This window comes from Babylonia areolata, chromosome 1 (assembly GCF_041734735.1).
Source record: "Babylonia areolata isolate BAREFJ2019XMU chromosome 1, ASM4173473v1, whole genome shotgun sequence".
Classification (NCBI taxonomy): Eukaryota; Metazoa; Mollusca; class Gastropoda; order Neogastropoda; family Buccinidae; genus Babylonia; species Babylonia areolata.
The window spans coordinates 48,527,450-48,545,152 of NC_134876.1; the positions used below are offsets into that span (position 1 = coordinate 48,527,450).

The 17,703-nt window shown below is 39.5% G+C and overlaps 1 protein-coding gene across 1 annotated transcript in view; it reads left to right on the forward strand.

Moving 5' to 3' along the window:
- LOC143283473 (MAM and LDL-receptor class A domain-containing protein 1-like) overlaps nt 1–3,680 on the forward strand; it is a 65,310-nt gene extending 61,630 nt beyond the window's left edge. The window contains exons 32-34 of the mRNA XM_076589743.1: nt 940–1,015; nt 1,988–2,150; nt 3,480–3,680. Coding sequence (XP_076445858.1) covers nt 940–1,015; nt 1,988–2,150; nt 3,480–3,584 — 344 coding nt within the window. The 3' untranslated portion in view covers nt 3,585–3,680. The remainder of the gene's footprint in view (nt 1–939; nt 1,016–1,987; nt 2,151–3,479) is intronic.
- The last annotated feature ends 14,023 nt before the right edge of the window (nt 3,681–17,703 follow it).

Here is a 17,703-nt window from a genome sequence, read left to right on the forward strand (position 1 = left end):
GGAACATAGACTGGGGGCACACCGGGCTGACCCTACTAAGCTGTTGTACACAAACACACAAAAATGCATTATCTTTCTTTCATTGTGTTCAATCTTTCTTATCTTTATTTCTTTTTTTTTTTTTCGTTCATTAGTTCATTTTTTTTTAATTTCCACTCGTTCCATTTCAAATTCTTTATATGTCATTCTGCTTTCTTTTTATGCTTGAATTCCGAATATTTCTTTTTTCTTTCTGTCTTAACTCCCTTCCTCAATTTCTCATTTCATTGCTGTCTGGGTTGTTGTTTTTTTTCTTTGGTTCCCTGCTTCTTCACAACTTTTATCCTTATTTATCTCGCCTTCCTTTAGTCTTCAATATTATCAACAGACAGCAAAACAAACGGCGACAATTTGGTGTTTAGTAAGTAACCGTTGATTTGTTGTTGACGAGCTGAATTGTCGCTGATTCAGCGGTTAACTGAGCTCAGTCAAATTGTCGCCGGCGACAGTTCAGCGAAGGCGACAGTTCAGCGATTAATAAATATTCGAATGTAACTTTGAGACACGTCTACCTGTGAATAGATATCTCTAGGATTTACAGTTTCTCATTGTTTTTTTAGATGTCCATCTTATTGATTTCTGTTACTCCTAGCATATATACCTGTATCAGTTCACAGTTATTTCATTGATTGCAATAGGATGTCGCGTTTAAAGTACAGCAATACCGAAAGCTTTCCAAATAATGCATTTGCTGGAAAGGTGTTGGGTTTTTGATATTGGGTAGCTTGGGGTTACTGTTTTCCCCTGCAGTGAGTTGTGTATAGGGAAAAGTTGTGAGAATCGCGCGTGAATCACTGAAGGCTTCGCCTCAGTTCATGTTTCTAAAATATTGTTCGTACATGTGGCTGCGATTGGTTTGACTTGAGTCATGAGGTGTGAGTCATGTGCATGACGTTACAGAGACCATGACGGAGATCAAAGTGATGGACTGCACGGCTAGCAATGGCGTCCACACAGTCACGGTGGTGAAGAATGGGTAAGGAACATGTCATCAGCAGGCGCCTGTCCTCTCTTGAAGGTTACGGTGGTGAAGAATGGGTTGAGGTTAGGTCATTAGAATGCGCCTGTACTTCTCTCTTAATTCGTATGTGTGTGTGTGTGTGTGTGTGTGTGTGTGTGTGTGTGCACGTGTGTGCGTACGTGCAGGTGCGTGCTTTTTTTCTGTTGGTGTGGGTGGGGGAGGAGGGGTGGTGAGGGCGGGATGTGTGTGTGTGTGTGTGTGTGTGTGGACTTTGTAAGTGAGTGTGTCGGTGTTTGAGAGAGAGAGAGAGAGAGAGAGAGAGAGAGAGAGAGAGGACGGAGGAGATGCAAATTAAACGAGGTGTGAAGCAGAGAAGGGGATGGTTGTACGTGTAGAAAAGTTGTTTCGAGTGTCTTGAAAATAGTTATATTTGAAATTAACTTTAATTGTCAGAGGTATTTTGGAAAGTTTTTTCAAAGTGTCCTGAAAATATGTTTGAAATTAAGTATTTATCTCAGTGGTACTTTGAAAAGTTTTCAAATTGTCCTGAATATTTGTTTGAAATTGATTGTAGTTGTCTGGTACTTTGAAAAGTGTTCAGTTATTATATAAAAAGGCACAACGGATTGTTTGTTATTATGTTTAGCATGATGTAGGCCTAACATGGAAATGAAGAGAAAGTCACTTAAGTGAAGTTGATGTAAGATCTCCTTACAAAATGTTAAAAGCCATGAAGGTTTACAACCCTAACCTCTGTTGTGGGACCTCGGTACTCATATTTTTGAAAAGGTCTTTGCTGGTGAAAGTTTCTCTGCTTCAAGGCAGAGAGGGGAAACAAAGCAGTCAAATCATGGCTTCTCCAAACGTTGCCAGTGAAGCGTTGTTCCAGAAGGGGAAAATGAAGTGACCTGTACTGAACTTGTGTACACACAGAACCAGGAAGTAAATTATTTAAAAAAAAAAGACAGATAATCGTTTGACGTACAGCTGTGCCATGTACCCGGTGGGAGTGATGGTGTACGATGGGAGGCAGAGAGGCACAGAGTTCCTGATCCTGCAGGTGTACAAAAAGCCCAGCGCTCCCCTCGCCCTGCACTTCAAGTGCTCCGTTCGTCTCTGTGACAGCAGGGTCGATTTCTTCTGCTATGAGGTAAGGTTCACTCTGTCGAAATGGTCCTGTTGTCATCATGTGCAAGATGTATGTGTCTTAACCACTTGACGTTTTCCGATAGCAGACATACCTTCTTCAGTAGGTGCATTGCAAACTGTTCGCAAACCCTCTCTCAGAAAAATGCTGTTACATCCCACAAAAGAAAGCGGAAGACTGAATTTCCCCTGTATTAAAAAAACAAAACAAAACAAAAAACAAAAACAAAAAACATAATCGTATGGCAGAATTGGAAGAAAATATTTTCTGCCTGATTCTTAGAAGTTCAATTGAAAAAATAAAGTGAGCTCCATCATGTTTGCAATTGTATGTTTACCACCGGAGAGCAGAGTAATGGGAGGCGATCCTTTTCCCTTTGTACTTTTTTCTGTTCATCAAAGGTGTATGGTATATTTTTGGCCCTTGATTTTAAGGATACGGATATTAAACTTCCAATGACAGTTATTGGTTAGATCTCTTCAGCGCATTTTGTCCAATCCCATTCCCTTTGCATAGTGTGCACGACTTTTGAATGTTTGTCATTAACCTGAAGAAACAAGTTTCACACACACACACACACACACACACACACACACACACACACGCACGCACGCACACACACACTAAAAAAAGAAAAAAAAAAGAAATACCAACCGAGCCAACCAGCTAACCAACCGATCCACCAAGAAAGCTCGTGTTTGCAAGAGGAAAAACATAAAACAAAAAAAATCAAACAAACGAAACAAACAAACAAAAACAAAACAACAACAAAAAACACAGGTATCTCTCTCTCTCTCTCTCCACATCTTCTGTTTAGACATGGACCAATGAAGCTTATTGTGCATGCTTTCTCTCTTTCTGTCTATATTGTCTGTCACTCTTTCAGTACCTCTGCCACTGTCTCTGTTGGTCTGTCTGCCTGTCTGTCTGTTTATCTCTCTCTGTGTCTCTCTCTGTCTATCGGTCTGTCTGTATCTCTGCCTCTGCTACACAGACACACACGCATACACACACACATCAGCCACTCAGGTCATACTGCATTAACAAGCGTTGTATATCATTGGTCAGCCAATTATGAATAACATTGAAATCACTGGAGCTCGTCATGTTGATTATGCAAATTTGACACAACAAGTTTCGTTTCGCTTCTCTTTATGTGTGCGTCAGTCAGTTGATCAGTTGGTTGGTTCTTTATTTATTCGGTTAGCTAGTCAGTCTGTTAGCTAGTTACTTAGTTTGTTAGTTAGTTAGTTAGTTAGTGTGTGTGTGTGTGTGTGTGTGTGTGTGTGTGTGTGTTGTGTGAAAAAGTTACAGTTTGTCTTTCTTTTCCAGAGAGCTCAGTGTTTTCAGAGAGTGAAGAGATCAGCGCGACTGGACGGAGAAGAACTGAAAGGGAACCGGATTGATGTGGAATACACCTATCACCTCCGACCTTAAGACTGACAAGACAAATCGATACACATTCGTTGGCGGAGATTGAAGACTAGTGTAGTGTATAACTGATTAGTGCCGTTATAAAACAACAAAAAAAAACAACAACAACAATCTAATGCTGTTTGTACTGGCCTTTTCTGCCTTGAAGGATATTCTCTGTTTATCATTTAGACGTTAGCATTGAATATTTTTTGTTTGAAACAATGTGATGGTCTTTTATCAACTCCTGACATTTAAACTATGTATTTCGTTAAGTGGTCAGGTAATCACGAATCGATGATTGAATATATCACTTGTAAATATGAATTGAATCGTGTGTAATGATTTCGTATATTAGATTTAACTCAGCATTCTCGAATAGGTGTCCTCTTTTTACAGCCATGCTTTGAGTGTAATACTGAACAAAAGATGAGGAGGCCATGCGTCATGTGTAAAACAAATGTACGAGAAAAAAGGAATCAAAAAGAACTAGATCTACTGGCAGCTGACACTGACTGACTGAGCCATAGGTTTACGTAAGTGTTCGGTTGATATAATACTTTTTATCATTGAGACACAGATCGAACATCTCCTGTTAACCAGTTTGGCTAAGTGTCATTGTGAATCTCTCTCTCTCTCTCTCTCTCTCTCTCTCTCTCCACACACACACACACACACACACACACATATATATATATATATATATATATATATATAATTCTCAAGGTGGTGTTGCTTCACTAGTGAGATTAGGAGAAACGTCTTCTAGAATGACGCAAGACTCATGAAACAGTATCTACAATTTAAACTGATGCTATAATTTACACCGAAGAAAAAAAGATGGTAAGATATACAAAGTCCCCTTGACCATTTGTACAAAGGCTTTGTACAGTTGCCGATTTTAATCTTTCTTCAATCAGTGGTTCCGAAATCTATTTTGAGATCTGGTTTCCTATTTCAAAGTTCGTTGGCGGTATTGTTGAAAAATAAAGTTTGACATACTGCACAGCGCATCTTTTTATTATTATTGTTATTAGTATTTTTTAAAATCTTAATAAAGTAGTCGTAGTAGTAGTAGTTTTTAATTACTTCAGAATAACTATTTAGACAGATGAACATATGAGAAAAAGTAGTAAGATTGGCAGAAATGGAAAGTGCTGTCGTATGTCAAGATGAACACCCAATGGTTGTAGTTGTTCATGTTTACGTCGATGTGTCATGGGGGTAAAATGGGCCAAGTTTGTGTTTAACCATGCACGTCCAAAACTATGCTATTATTTTTTAAAAATATGCCTGGCATGTTCTTTAACAATAAAAGTTCATAGCTTCATCTGAATTCTTGAGGATGTTTTTCGCAAACCATTCTTCCCCACAACAGTATCGGTAGAAAAGATCTCCTGAAAATCTTGTTGCAAATTCATACTCAAACAATTCATGTTTTGTTTAGTTTCAGTATACCATTTAAAAAATGAAATATTTAAAATTGGTTCACGTCTATTGAAAAACATGCTTTCATCTTTGGCACCAAACAAATAACTTCGTTTCCAAAAAAAAAAGCAACGACAGCTGTCCCGAACGTCTGAAGTATGAAGCAGAAACTGTTTCCCAACAGTATCCATTCTTGGAATCAAGTCGTATTTTCATACGCACCTCCACTATTTTTCTGTGTATATGTGGATATTTCAACAAATAAAATCGTACCGCTTCAAATGCAGATAAGAAATGTGATGCACACGGCTACACTGTGTGTGTGTGTGTGTGTGTGTGTGTGTGTGCGCGCGCTTGCGTGAGTGCACGCATGCACGCGCATGTGTGGTGTGTGTGTGTGTGTGTGTGTGTGTGTGTACATGGTGTGGAGTAGTGCGTGTGTGATGTGGTGTGGGGGTGATGGTAGTGGTGGTAGTGGTTTGTGTACACAATTGTGTTTGAGGGGGGGTCTCTCTCTCTCTCCGAAGATATGCGCCATATAACTATAAAGAATAACAGATGAAAACAAGAAAGGTAAGGCCTTCAAGACTCACTTGTGATACATTTAAAAAAAAATCCAAGCTATTTATGTATTGAGTATAATGCATTTACTGTTATATTTATATTTTTTGTATTCTCTAGACTTGGCACTTTGATCTGAAATTCGACCCAACAAAAGATCTGTCATTATTATCATTTTTTGTTCAAACAGGAACTTCTTTTGCTAAGCATGGAAGTTTTATTTATTGCAAACGTTTTGGTGTAGACAGTAGAACAAGGGAAATTACTCTGCTGGGGAACTTAGTTTGCTTTAAACTGATCTTTCTCATCTTAAACATTACATTTTTAAATGATACTCAATACATAAAAAGCTTGGATTTAAAAAAAAAAGTGCATCACAAGTGAGTCTTGAAGGCCTTGCCTCTCTTGTTTCAAAATGTAATGTTTAAGATGAGAAAGATCAGTTTAAAGCAAATTAACTCCACTAGCATTACAGAGTAATTTCCCTTTTTTACTATCTGCACCAAACGTTTGCAAAATAAATAAAACTTCCATGCTTAGCAAAAGAAGTTCCTGTTTGAACAAAAAATGATAATAATGACTGCTCTAGCTGTTGGGTCAGAATATCAGATCAAAGTGCCAAGTTTAGAGAATACAAAAAATACAAATATAACAGTAAATGCAGTTTGCATATAATTAGGCTTCATTCTTTATTTGTTTGTGCCCATCCCAGAAGCGCAATATTGTTTTAAACAAGATGACTGGAAAGAACTGAAATTTTCCTATTTTTATGCCAAATTTGGTGTCAACTGACAAAGTAGTTGCAGAGAAAATGTCAATGTTAAAGTTTACCACGGACACACACACACACACACACACAGAGACAACCGAACACCGGGTTAAAACATAGACTCACTTTGTTTACACAAGTGAGTCAAAAAGTGCACTCACGTATTTGACGTACAATTTCCTGAACCATTCCAATTCAGCGTCTAAGGACAATGCGTGCATTTAAACCGTCCTGACGTTTATTTTCTCTTTTCTGCCTGCTTGCCAGTTCTGTCTTGCATTGGCTATTTTTTTGTAATTGGCGATTGATTGTTCAAGGCCAATAACTGCGTTCATTTGAAAAAAATCTTTTCAAGTCAAACGTCATGCATTGGGTAGCTCCCATTTGTGCTAATTTGCACGCGTTCATCATTGGGAACAAAACGTCGCGTAAAGTTGTGTAGTAGCCTGTCTGTGGTTTCACAACATGAGATAGATGTATGTGTGTGTGTGTTTGGTGTGTGTGTGTGTTCAAATCGATTTAATGTCTATCCACGTTAAGTGATATTAGACATTAGAGAGGGGTGTGTGTGTGTGTGTGTGCGTGCGTGTGTGTGTGTGTGTGTGTGTGTGTGGGATTATAAAAAAAAGGAGGAAAGCGAGGAGAAGGGATAAAAACCAGACTATTCACAACATTAACTCAACTATCTGGCTGGCTAAAGGGACAACTTTCCAACTCCAAAACATATTGGTGAGAGAGGGGGTGGGGGTGGTTGTCTCAATGCCCTGGGAGCAGCCAAACGCAACCAGAGAACATCCCCGTCGCTGGCTCCGGCGCTAACTCGCCTCCTCCTCCAGCTCTCACTTCAGACAGGTGAGAGAAGCAAAGTGATATGCTGGAATCTCTGGCACAACCTCTATCACGGCGTGGACTTGTCGAGGATGAGGGCAGCAGGGCTGACTCTCGGTTAAACTTGGGCGAGAGAGAAAAAGCTTGAACACATTATTTTGAAAGTACGGTCAATATCCAGGTGGACAGACTGAGGTTAAAAAAAAAAAAAAAAAAAAAAAAAAAAAAAAAGGGAGGGGAGAAGCTAGAAGGGTAAGAAACGCAGAAGCTGACACCGGAGATCAGAAAAGAGAGATAAACCACTTGCAGAAATTGCTGAAGCCAGGCAGCCTGCGCCGCGACACGCATTCATTATTCATGAACTGCCTTTGCCCCGCCCAAACTAAAGGAATGCGTCAGTCGAACGCAGTCTCCTGAGTGATTTTATAATTTGGATTACACCTTTTTTCCCCTTTTCTGTTTGCTTCATCCCACGCAGATGTCAAACTCAATTTTGTTGTGAATAACATTCCTAAATATTTATATGTATTGGTTACTTTTATTTCCCTATCACCACAGCACCATTTTTCACGAGTCGAAAGATGACCTCCATTGCGAAAAACTATAATATTGGTCTTATCGAGATTCACTGTTTGTTGTAGTCTGTCTGTTTCTTGCTTAAGGGCATTTAATTGATTTTGTAACCCTATGGGTGTGTCAGACAAGAGTACAACATCATCAGCAAATAGCATTAAGAGCAAATCTGTTGCGCCAGGTATCATTTGTATTCCATGTCTCCCCTTCTTTGATAACTCCACTGCCAATTCACCGATGAAAAAGGAAAACAGCTGTGAGCTTAGCATAAAACCTTGTTTAACCCCTCTTGGACACTGAAAAAAGTCTGAATAAATACCTTCGTCACGAACACATACAAGTACAGAATCGTAGATGCTTTTAACAGTCATGTAAAACTCCCGAAAGAGAGAGAGAGAGACAGAGACAGAGACTTAGAGAGATAGAGCACAATACAACGGTCTGCTCGGGCAACATGAAGCGTTCGTATATATATGAATTATATATATGATTATGTACATATAGATAGATTTAGATTTACATACTGATAGATCTATATGAAATTATGTATGTATGTATTCATGTATGCATGTATGTATGTATAGACAGATGTTAGAAGAGAGACAGAGCTGAATATGTGTTTTATGGTTTGATATATATATATATATTTTTTGTTGTTGTTGTTGTTGAAGAAATGGTGATGTAAACCAGAAAGTGTGAAGAACAAGTAGCGTTACGAAAACGCAGTTCAATAATTTATAACTGTCTCTCTCATGTGCAACATTGCGCTGGGAGGGGGGGGGGGGGGGGGGGGAGTTGGTGGTGGGGGGAGCTTATTTTCTTTTTATATTATCTACATTCAAGCAGATGCAAACGTGCTAAAAACCAAGCAAAAATGAATCGGTTTTCATTGTATACAGCGAATCTTACTACACGTGGGAAATTCCAGGCATAACTTAACTTTCGCTTTACTGCAGCTGAACCGTCAGAACCGACCAGTTTCCTTCAGGTGGGGAAGGAGAGGGTGATTTACCCCCACCCTTCCGCACTGCGTGTGTGCCCCAAAACGGCTTCAGCACTGTTATAGACAGTAAGAAGGGGCCTGCCGCGAGTGGTTTATCTCTCTTTTCTAATCTCTGCTGACACCCACGCATGATATACAAGGACAGAAAAAAAAAATCTTCCAAAGATACACAAGGTGAATGAAATACAAAGAACCAGGAGATGTGGAAGGGGGAAGGAGTGATAGGCCGGACCGTAAAATAAGGAACGGGACTGCACGTCCCCACCCCCACTCACACACACCACCGCCCTGCCACACCCGAAGAGGGGCGCACGGTAAGACAACCCTGTGGCCTCTGCCAGAGAGAGAATGATAACAGAAAAGGAAACTGTCCAGAGACAAAACATTATAGATATCTCTGTGGCAAAACGTGGTCATCGTGAGAAAATTTATACTAAAACAAATATTTCCTTATCAATGTAAGGGGAGGAAAGGTAGCGCCCCTCTCGCCCAAGATTTGATAGACCGCTGGTCAAAGTATAAACATACGAAACCATACCTAGCAATGACTAAAAGAATACGAAATTACGCGGAAATCATAAAAATCTTAAGACACATCAGGAGACAGAAAACAACAACAACACACACAAAAAACCCCAACCGAATATATATGTACAGCTACAAAAAAAGAAAAAAAAAAGCGACACAGAACTAGTATAATGCCAGTGAATAAATCACGGGCGCAATAGCCAAGTGGTTAAAGCGTTGGACTGTCAATCTGAAGGTCCCGGGTTCGAATCACGGTGACGGCGCCTGGTGGGTAAAGGGTGGAGATTTTTACGATCTCCCAGGTCAACATATGTGCAGATCTGCTAGTGCCTGAACCCCCTTCGTGTGTATATGCAAGCAGAAGATCAAATACGCACGTTAAAGATCCTGTAATCCATGTCAGCGTTCGGTGGGTTATGGAAACAAGAACATACCCAGCATGCACACCCTCGAAAACGGAGTATGGCTGCCTACATGGCGGAGTAAAAAACGGTCATACACGTAAAAGCCCACTCGTGTGCATTCGAGTGAACGTAGGATTTGCAGCCCACGATCGCAAAAGAAGAAGAGCTTATTTTCTTTTTATATTATCTACATTCAAGCAGATGCAAACGTGCTAAAAACCAAGCAAAAATGAATCGGTTTTCATTGTATACAGCGAATCTTACTACACGTGGGAAATTCCAGGCATAACTTAACTTTCGCTTTACTGCAGCTGAACCGTCAGAACCGACCAGTTTCCTTCAGGTGGGGAAGGAGAGGGTGATTTACCCCCACCCTTCCGCACTGCGTGTGTGCCCCAAAACGGCTTCAGCACTGTTATAGACAGTAAGAAGGGGCCTGCCGCGAGTGGTTTATCTCTCTTTTCTAATCTCTGCTGACACCCACGCATGATATACAAGGACAGAAAAAAAAAATCTTCCAAAGATACACAAGGTGAATGAAATACAAAGAACCAGGAGATGTGGAAGGGGGAAGGAGTGATAGGCCGGACCGTAAAATAAGGAACGGGACTGCACGTCCCCACCCCCACTCACACACACCACCGCCCTGCCACACCCGAAGAGGGGCGCACGGTAAGACAACCCTGTGGCCTCTGCCAGAGAGAGAATGATAACAGAAAAGGAAACTGTCCAGAGACAAAACATTATAGATATCTCTGTGGCAAAACGTGGTCATCGTGAGAAAATTTATACTAAAACAAATATTTCCTTATCAATGTAAGGGGAGGAAAGGTAGCGCCCCTCTCGCCCAAGATTTGATAGACCGCTGGTCAAAGTATAAACATACGAAACCATACCTAGCAATGACTAAAAGAATACGAAATTACGCGGAAATCATAAAAATCTTAAGACACATCAGGAGACAGAAAACAACAACAACACACACAAAAAACCCCAACCGAATAATATATGTACAGCTACAAAAAAAGAAAAAAAAAAGCGACACAGAACTAGTATAATGCCAGTGAATAAATCACGGGCGCAATAGCCGAGTGGTTAAAGCGTTGGACTGTCAATCTGAAGGTCCCGGGTTCGAATCACGGTGACGGCGCCTGGTGGGTAAAGGGTGGAGATTTTTACGATCTCCCAGGTCAACATATGTGCAGATCTGCTAGTGCCTGAACCCCCTTCGTGTGTATATGCAAGCAGAAGATCAAATACGCACGTTAAAGATCCCGTAATCCATGTCAGCGTTCGGTGGGTTATGGAAACAAGAACATACCCAGCATGCACACCCTCGAAAACGGAGTATGGCTGCCTACATGGCGGAGTAAAAAACGGTCATACACGTAAAAGCCCACTCGTGTGCATTCGAGTGAACGTAGGATTTGCAGCCCACGATCGCAAAAGAAGAAGAAGAAGCCAGTGAATAAGCTTACCTCAAGAGCAAGTGAAACCTGGTCCCCCAAAATCAGAGACTGAAACGCATGCTCCTCTTCCACCTGGCCGAACGAGTGCACAGGTAAGTGCAGGGCCTGCAGGCACCCTGACTGAACCCTGGTTGATCGAACAGTCAGTCCTCTCCCCTTCTTACAAATGAAGAGGACCCGGGGTACCACTGGACAGACTGACCAGAAGGCCTTCCAGTCCAAAAACCGTCTGTCAAAGACAGACAAATCAGAGACGCAGTTCTCTCTGAAACATAATAACCACACGAGCAGCACGGGCCACACTGCCACACGGCCACAACAATACTCACACGCACACACACAGAAAACAGGTAAGGAAAACCTGTCGTAACAAAAGCTAGATCCATGCTGTCTTCTCATGGAATAAAATACATGAAAACCCCCCCAACTAACATAATTTTAAAAAAAAAGAAAAAGAAAAGAAGAAAAAAAAAGAAAAAAAAAAGAAGAAAAAAAGAGAGAAAAGGGTGGTGGGTGGGGGGTAAGCAACAACGTATATAAGTCAAAATAGCAAAACAAAGTCAGCAAAGAGACGTAAAGTGCGCCTATTTTCTGTCTGCAATGTAAACAGCCTTGACGGTAGTCGCTCTCAATGGGTCAATGACGTCTCAGAAATGATGTAAAGGCTTTTGTGTGTGTGTGTGTGTGTGTGTGTGTGATAAATCGTAAATTGAGAGAGAGAGAGAGCGGAGGGGGTCATATAGTTAGGCATACTGAAAGATTCATGAAGCTGGCATTCTGAATCCTTAATCATTCTAAATGAGAGTCAATGTCAAGACAAACAATGAAAATTTATCATTCCTACTAAGCTTAATTCTAGCATGAATTGCGTGGGAAAATTCAAGGGCGTTTACTCTTGCTAATCAAGAGAAACGACCAAACGACATTTCTGCTTTTGTGAGCCAGATCAAACTGTCAAAGTCTCAACTGTCAAAAGCATGCCATTCGGGGGAAGTTAAACCAATGGAGGACAGTAAGTCAAATAATTATGATATACTGAATCAGAATTTAACGAAAACATGTGAAACAATGCGACCACAAAACAAGAGAAGCATTCAAAAAGAAGTAGCAAAGAGACACACTAATTCAGAATTTTGCGTAATTGAGCAGCTATGTCTCGAAGTGACATGAAATGATGAACTGAAAAGAAGGTTCGCGGCTGCATGTCACGATTAAATCATAATCATGTTATAATGTGATTCAACCTTTATTTATCCATTTATAACCAGTAGAAAGAAAGCCTTAAAAAAAAAGAAAAAAAAAAAAAAGCGTGGTCTTGCGACACGCACAAAAATGTATCGTGGAAACAGACGATAGGCCTATGAAGCAAAACTATTTATATTATTAAGAAAAAAAAGGGGGCAAGGGGTGTGTGTGTGTGAAGGGATGGTGGTGGTGATGGTGGGAATGATAGTAGGATCTAGAAGGGACAAACATCAGGCAGACTGATCCACTCCACCAGAGACCCAGGGTTTGTATCTAGTAACGTCATCCATACATACATTCGAAACGACAGGTGTTTCACTATCACGCCCTGTAAAATGGATCAGTACAAAAACTCTTTCTTTTACCGTAGTGCTGTTATTCGAATGGAACACCCTGGACAACAGAGCCGTTCACGCTGAATCGGCCGCCAGCTTCAAGACGCTGTTAACTAAAAGGCTGGCCACCAACCACCAGTAGGCCAGCTGAGTCCCCCCCCCCTCCCCCGCCCCATATGTCGCTACTGACGCCAGTCATCTGGATTCTGCGACATTAATCTACAGAAGGGACATTTAATTAATCGAGGTCCGTGGTTTTAATGATAATAATGATAACTAACCAGAAAGGTACATGGTTTTGATGATAATTTCATACTCCGAATTGTGTCACGGACTAGATAAGTCTAGATTTGGATCTAAAGTTGTGTGCTTCAAATACAAACAAACAAAAAAAAAGTACGTTTTTGGAAGAAAAATCATTAGTGTAGATTTCAAGAAGACATATTGAAGTACCAAAACATGTATGTATCTGATACATGAATCACCCCGGGCTGGTCCAGTTCTTTACATAAATACTGTTCGCTGGATCCGACATTCCATCACACCGAAAATTCCGATCACGGTATTGTCTTCTACGTGACACAGACCAGGGTGACGTACGGTGTGTACTAAAGTCACTAACTGCAGTGAAATACCGAAGCCTGTTCGAATCTCTGTCAGCACTATATTTTAAGCAGAATCGTCCCCCCTCACCCCATCCCCCAAATGACAACTCATTGTCGAATCTATGAAAACGCTGCTCGTCTAAAGAAAACGGACATTGCGCATACAATGTGTGAACTTTTGACTGTCGAGCCCAGCTGGGCAAAATGAAATGATTTGTTGATTTTGATGATCGTTCCAGTACATAACGCAGTAAGTGATGGGGCCTTTGTACACATTCTCATTAGCAGCCTTTTTCGCTCCTTTCAACAGAACATTAACGCGAACTATCCCGCGCATTTAATAGAGTAGGTGGGCCAGGCCTATTTGGGAACGATCCGGTCAAAGCGACCAGCTCAACGTGTGTATACGATCGTCAAAATATAGGTCTTCTGTTTTTGAAGGATTTCTTCGATTCGTTGCGCCAGGAAAAGTTCGTGTATTTCTTATTTTCAACGTTTTTTTTTTTTCCAGTGGTTGAAATAGCAGGGTTGCCTGAGGGTAAATGCGAACGGGCAAGTCTAATTGCGAACGATGGGTTTGGGTACACGTGGACAATTAAAACAGAAGCAGGTCTTGAACTCATTAGACATAACATATTATTGGTCCATGGCACCAGACTGTTGTATTGTTGGTTTTGATTGCACACGCACACACGAACTCACATTCAAACACACACCCCACACCACACACAAACACACCCATTTGAGAGCGCTCAGTAACTGTGCAACATCGTTCGCAAATACACTCACCCCAGAATACTAAATGGTCTAATTGCAAACGACACTATTACGAAGATTCCTGTCAAAACGTTCGTTAATTTGTAACTAACATGCTTTCTAAATTCTTCCAGCACTGATAATGCACAATTCATTAACATATCTAGTCAAATCAGCTATTTTTAACTGTGTCAAAATTCAAATCCTACTAGCTCGCTTTCCTTGATTTTTGGATTGTGAGTGCACGTTTGTGAGTTTGATCGGCAATGGTGCGCGAAGAGAAGAAAGAACGCGGAAATAGCCGGAAATAGCTGATGTTTGACTGGTTCTTGGAAATGAAGATTCATCAAGGTATCAGAACGATGTCGAAGCAGACGTTGAATTATGAAATGTGCGTGATGAGAACACTTCGAAGTTGGGCAGTACATGAACCGTTCGCAATTGCACGCTGTTTGCAATTAGGCCTACCTACCCAAATGAGGATGTATAAAATATCTGTGTTACAGTGTATTCGGAAAAGAACTTTGAGGCCCAGATAGTGTAAGACCTTCGCAATGGGTGTAAATCCTATTTATGCCTTGAGTCATATTTCAAAACCTAATGTTTTAGATGAATGAGATCCGTTAAAAAAATCCCTTTGAATATTCAGACTGATATCATCACATGGCAGAACTTAGCTGCTCCTGGCAGATGTATGCATCTGTGTAGCTTCCACAGGAAACAGAAGTTCCTTTTTGGAAAATAGAGGGAATATAACTGCTTCTGAATAAATGTGCCATTATATCAGATAAAAGCGCCATGGTCTGTGCAAAAATTGGAAAAAAAACGGCATTAGTAAACATTATGCCAGATTAAATGATTCACACGGCAATTTTCTGCACAGTCAAAAGGAAATTTTAGACGTTCAAGGCTTTTATGAATATTCCACCGTTGACGACTGTGAAGTAAATGAACTAATAAAAGATATCCCTTGTTTTTACTCTGATGAAGCATATTGTGTGTGTGTGTGTGTGTGTGTGATAAGAAACTCTAGGGAGAGCTGGACAGTACAAATACTCTGATGAAGCATACAATTTAGAAGGTGATATTTCGCTGGAAGAGGCCAGTTTGGTATAAAAAAACATGAAAAATAATAAAAAGTCCTGGTACGGATGGTTTTACAGCGGAATTTTTCAAGTGTTTCTGGAGCAGAATAGGGGGATTTGTAGTTAGGTCATTAAACGCCAGTTTTAGAAATGGAGAGCTTTCATGTGTACAAAAACAAGGAGTGATCGTATGTATTCCAAAAGGAGATAAACCAAGAAACTTCATTAAGAACTGGAGACCAATATCACTGCTTAATGTTATGTACAAAATCGGATCCTCATGCTTAGCTAATCATATAAAAAAAAAGTCCTCCCTAGGTTAATTGCGGAAGATCAGACTGGATTTATTAGGAACAGATATACTGGGGACAACATTAGGTTAATTCATGATACGATAACTTATGTAGAACACAATCTACCTGGATTTATCAAATATTGACTTTGACTCAAAAGTTTGAGAAAGCTTTCGATTCAGTTAGTTGGGATTTCATGTTCAAAGTACTAAAAGCATTTCGTTTAAAAAACGGGATATGTAAATAGATAGAACTCTTTTTTTAGAAATATTAAATCTTGTGTTCTTGTTAATGGTCAAGTATCTAGCTGGTTCAATGTAGAACGAGGATGTAGACAGGGAGACCCATTATCACCTTATTTATTCATTTTGTGGGTTGACATTCTGGCAACAAAGGTGTGCATGGTATAATTATTAATGATATGGAACATAAACTTTCTCAATATGCAGATGGCACTGAATTTCGTTTAGAAGGCGATAAAAAAATCATTTGAAACATATATACACATATCAGACACATTTGGATGTAAATCAGGGTTGCATATGAATCATAGTAAAACTAGTTACATGGAGGATTTAAGTATAGAATGAAACCCACCAAAATCAAGAATCCTAGGAATTTGGTTTACAAACGATTTACAATATTGCGTAAATATAAACTACTCAGAAAAATTAGCTGATGTGGTACACTTATTTAGGGAATGGATAAGAAGACAACTAACACCTCTTGGTAGGATGGTTGTTTTGAAATCATTAATTCTGTCAAAATTGATTAAATCAATCGATGTTGCTGCCTAATCATCCGGACAATTACTTTCGTACTTTGAAGAATCAGTGTTATAGGTTTGTCTGGAATAAAAAGAACGATAAGATATACAGAAAAACAGCGCATAAAAGTATCAGAGATGGTGGTCTTGGACTGCCGGAATTAAATACCTTTGCAGCTTCTTTGAAATTGACTTCGATACGGAAAATTGGAACAACTCATCATAAATGGAAAAATGTTGCACTGTCCAGTTTTCCGGCACTTAATGATATTCACTTATACGGGCCAGAAGTAACATTGTTGTTCCCTAAATCGAATGTATTTTGGACAGAGGTATTCAATGCATACAAGCAATTTTTCTATAAACTGAATTGTAAAAACTCTGTTGAACTTCTTGCAGAATCTGTGTTTTATAATAAACAAATACAGATAGGGAAAACATTTATTACGGGCAAAACATCGATCAACAAAGGAATATATTGTATTACACATTTTTTGATTGATAACGGTAACTTTATTTCTTATGAGGAATTTAAACGTGAACATAATGTTGATATGAAATTTATTACATTTACTAGTTATAAATCAGTATTAAAGGAATACATTCGTGAAACAAATATTACTATAGATAGTGATAAATGTCTGAATACATCTTACTATAGATAGTGATAAATGTCTGAATACATCTATATTATTCAAGAAATTGATGTCCATATCTAAAAGTTCAAAACAGTATTATGACATCCTCATAAATAACGACATATATCCACAGTGTTGTTCAAAATGGGATGAAAATTTTAACTTAGTAAAATGATTGGAAGGCATGTTTTTTGTACATTAGTAAGATCCCTGATGTAAAAATGAAATCGTTCCAATTAAGAATCATACTCAGATGCCTCGGAACAAACGTTATATCAAAAGAGATGGGGGTTCTTAACACTGACCTGTGTAGTTTTTGTAACACATCGAAAGACAGCATCAGGCATATGTTCTGACAGTGCACGACCGTGCAACGATTCTGGCAAACTTTAGTGGATGCAATGAATGAAACATGCCCAAATACTCAAAATTTGAGAATAGTTAACCGTTGCCAAAACTTGGACATGAGAAAAATTTTGCTATTGATCTCACTTTTTTATATTTCATTTTGTTATTTGCGAAACAATACGTGTACTAGTGCAAGTTAGATAAAACCGTACCTGATCTACAATGTTTCAGTAATAGATTGAAAAACAGATATACAATTGAATTTGAAGAGTACATTGCTAGGAGTAGGACAAACATTGTTTATAATGACTTTGTTGCCAGATGGTCTGCATATAAATCCGTCATTATGAATACGAACTAAAGTCAGCAATAGTTTTCTGTGCATTCTGCAATTATGATATTGCTATAACTAAACTCAGTACATAGCTGCGCTTAATTGTATGACAAGCAACTGTGACTTACCACACTTTAAGAATTGTGTCCGACGTTCAAATGTATATGAATGTTCA